We start from the raw sequence: 3256 nt of genomic DNA on the forward strand, positions 1-3256 counted from the left end.
CGAGGACATATTTTCCAGCCACTGTATCCATCCATCTCATTGAGGGTCTTCAACTTTTGTTGCTACTGCTCTACTTTACTTTCTTTCAACAAGGCAATAATTATAAATCATTTACTTATTATTTGTAGTCTACTGGCCCGCTGGTGGCACAATGATTACCTTTTGACTGCTAAGTGCAAGGTCAGCAAGTCAAAACCACCAGCCTCTCTACAGCCGAAAGACTGACCTACTATTCAGATAATTATTCTCTAGGAACCCCACAGGGGCAGTTCTACCTTGTCTCCCAAGGTCGATATGAGTTGGCATCAAGATGATGTGAGTATCAGAGTAAGGCATTCACCCTCCACCTTCGATTAATATATGTCCTAGAAGAATATTTGAGGGCAGGAATATATAATTTTTTATGAATAAGATGATGGTTTACAGAACGGATCACAGTTATGCATTCAGTAATTCATAAACATTCGGGTTCAACACATCTCTTACAATGCCACTTCTTCCTTATATTTCCTGTGTCGATGTCTTCTTTCTTATATTTCTGAACTTTGTTCTTGAGGAATTGCTGCCCTGTTGATCTTAAATATTTCAATATTTTAGCAGGATGTGAGTTCAGTTCTATACTGGAAGGATAAGGGCTCCCTAGTCATTGGGTTTCCTCCAGTCTCTCTTGGCCAGTAAGCATAGTGTCTTCTATGATTTAGAGTTTTGTTCCTCAAACTTCCCCCACTCACCACCCATTTTCTCTAAGAACTTCTAACCTGGACTTATTCAGAGCAGATGATATCTGTAGAGCAGCACCATCTATTTCTTCAGCTCCACAGTTGTGGAGACTGAGGTTGGCAGGCTCCATCAGTCTCTTTGACTCATTCTTTTCATGTCTCTTTCAATTTACACCTTTCTTCTTTCTTCTGGATGAGGAGATGTCAGGAAGTATAATTCAGCTGACTTCTATTTAGCCTTGAAATGCTGTAGTTACTACTCATCAAATAAGGGCAATGGTTTAAAATTTTCATTGCAGTTTTCAGTGACTTCCAGAATGTTTGGCGCTAATACCAAGGGCTCAAGTGGAGAGCAAATGTTTTGAGCATGATGAAGGCAACAAATGTAAAAAAAAGTGCTTGACACACGTGTATGTATGTATGGATTGTGATAAAAGTTGTATGAGGCCGCAGAAATTGTCTTTTTAAAAGATAATGATGATGGCAACCTATGTACAAATGTACTTGACACAGCAGATGGATGGATGTATTCTGATAAGACCAGTATTAGCTCTCAAAAAAAAGGATTAAAAGAGAGAATACTTGGCAAACAATAATTAGTTAAATACATTTGTTCAATGAAGAAAACAAAGTTTCATGGCAGCTGTAGAATTTATACTGCTCTTTAAAAAAAAGATCTGATTCGAAGAAACGGAGGCTACTCAGTTGTGTTAGCAAAAGATTGAGCATTCGGGACTTAAGACATTCCAAACTTAATATTATATAAGACTTAATTTACAAGCTAAAATAGAATATACAGTGTATCTGTTAAACCAGTGTTAAATTCTTATAACTAGGCTTGCATTGCTCTTTTCTTTTCCAGTAGTTTCTTCGGCTACATGGAACCAAGAAACCACACACATATGCAACATTTCATCCTTTTGGGGCTCTCAGAAGACGCAGAGCTGCAGCCCCTCCTCTTCGGACTCTTCCTGTCTATGTACCTGGTCACCTTCACTGGGAACCTGCTCATCATCCTGACCATCACCACAGACTCCCACCTCCACACATCCATGTACTTCTTCCTCTACAACCTCTCCTTTGCTGACATCTGTTTCACCTCCACCACTGTCCCAAAGATGCTGATGAATATCCAGTTGCAGAACAGAGTTATTTCTTATGAACACTGTATCACCCAGATGTATTTTTTCCTGCTTTTTACAGGATTGGATCATTTCCTCTTGACAGTGATGTCCTATGACCGGTTTGTCGCCATCTGTCACCCACTGCACTACACAGTCATCATGAACCCAAGGCTCTGTGGCCTCCTGCTTCTGGCCTGCTGGTTATTGAGTGTACTGGATGCTCTATTACATGCGTTAATGGTTTTGCGTTTGTCCTTTTGTACAGAGTTGGAAATCTCCCATTTTTTCTGTGAAATTAACCAGATACTCCAACTTGCTTGCTCTGACACATTCCTCAATACCTTAGTAATTTATTTTGCAGCTGGGATTCTGGGTGTTATTCCATTCAGTGGGGTCCTTTTCTCTTACACAAAGATCGTGTCCTCCATTTTGAAAATTTCATCAGCTGGGGGCAAATACAAAGCCTTTTCCACTTGTGGGTCTCACCTCTCCGTGGTTTCCTTGTTTTATGGTACCGCTTTTGGGATTTACCTCAGTTCTGCTGCTACTCAAAATTCCAGGTCGAGTGCAATCGCCTCAGTGATGTACACTGTAGCCACACCCATGCTGAACCCCTTTATCTATACTCTTAGAAACAAGGACATAAAGCAGACCCTTGGGAAACTTTGCAGTTGAAACTTATTCTCTACAAAGCAGAACAATGTCTAGATTAGAGAGCTACTCATGAGACAGAGAGGTGAACATCGTGAAGATCTAAATCATACTTTCCTCGGTGTGCTCATCTGCTTCAGAATCCCAAATTAGTCTGCTTTCTTTTTATAAATAATTCACCAAAGTTTATATATAATTCATCAAAGTTTCCTGTATATTACTTTCAAAGTTGTATATTTGTATCAAAATCCTCTCCTAAACAGGCAATTATTTTAGGGTGACTACAGGTTGAAACATGAAACAACCTCAATTCCTAGTCACAGAATATACCTGTCTACAATTATCCTATGGGAACAGCATTGCAATTGTTTTCAAACAAGAAAATGTTGAGATATAAATATGCAAATTCCCATTCTGGAAGCATTTCTTGTGATCAATTTTTGTATGAAATATTTGATCTTTTGATTATTTTCTTTAAAGTGAAGTCTTGTTAAGGATTTTGATTTGGAACTTTATAATCATGTTTTGGTTGGTATAAATTAAATGGTCAGTATTCTCAGTGAGTTGGTAGTTAAGGCCTGGTCATGCCTCATGATGTTCTGTAGCATAATGTCATCAATTCCAGGGTGAGGGCTGCTTTTAACAGTCAATTAGCTGCGTGAAGATGCGGGTGGTTTGTAATCTCTTCACTCAGGTCACATCCCTGATCCAGTTGCAAGGACATTTCTTTGGGTGGGTAGCCTAATCCTCATAAAAGTGGAT

At 39.2% G+C, this 3256-nt stretch overlaps 1 protein-coding gene across 1 annotated transcript; it reads left to right on the top strand.

Annotated features, from left to right (window-relative positions):
- Positions 1-1597: 1597 nt before the first annotated feature.
- On the top strand, positions 1598-2518 carry LOC142446720 (olfactory receptor 7C1-like). Its single transcript, XM_075548496.1, has one exon. It carries the CDS (start codon positions 1598-1600, stop codon positions 2516-2518), a length of 921 nt encoding a protein of 306 aa, XP_075404611.1.
- The last annotated feature ends 738 nt before the right edge of the window (positions 2519-3256 follow it).

Source organism: Tenrec ecaudatus, chromosome 1 (genome assembly GCF_050624435.1).
Source record: "Tenrec ecaudatus isolate mTenEca1 chromosome 1, mTenEca1.hap1, whole genome shotgun sequence".
NCBI lineage: Eukaryota > Metazoa > Chordata > Mammalia > Afrosoricida > Tenrecidae > Tenrec > Tenrec ecaudatus.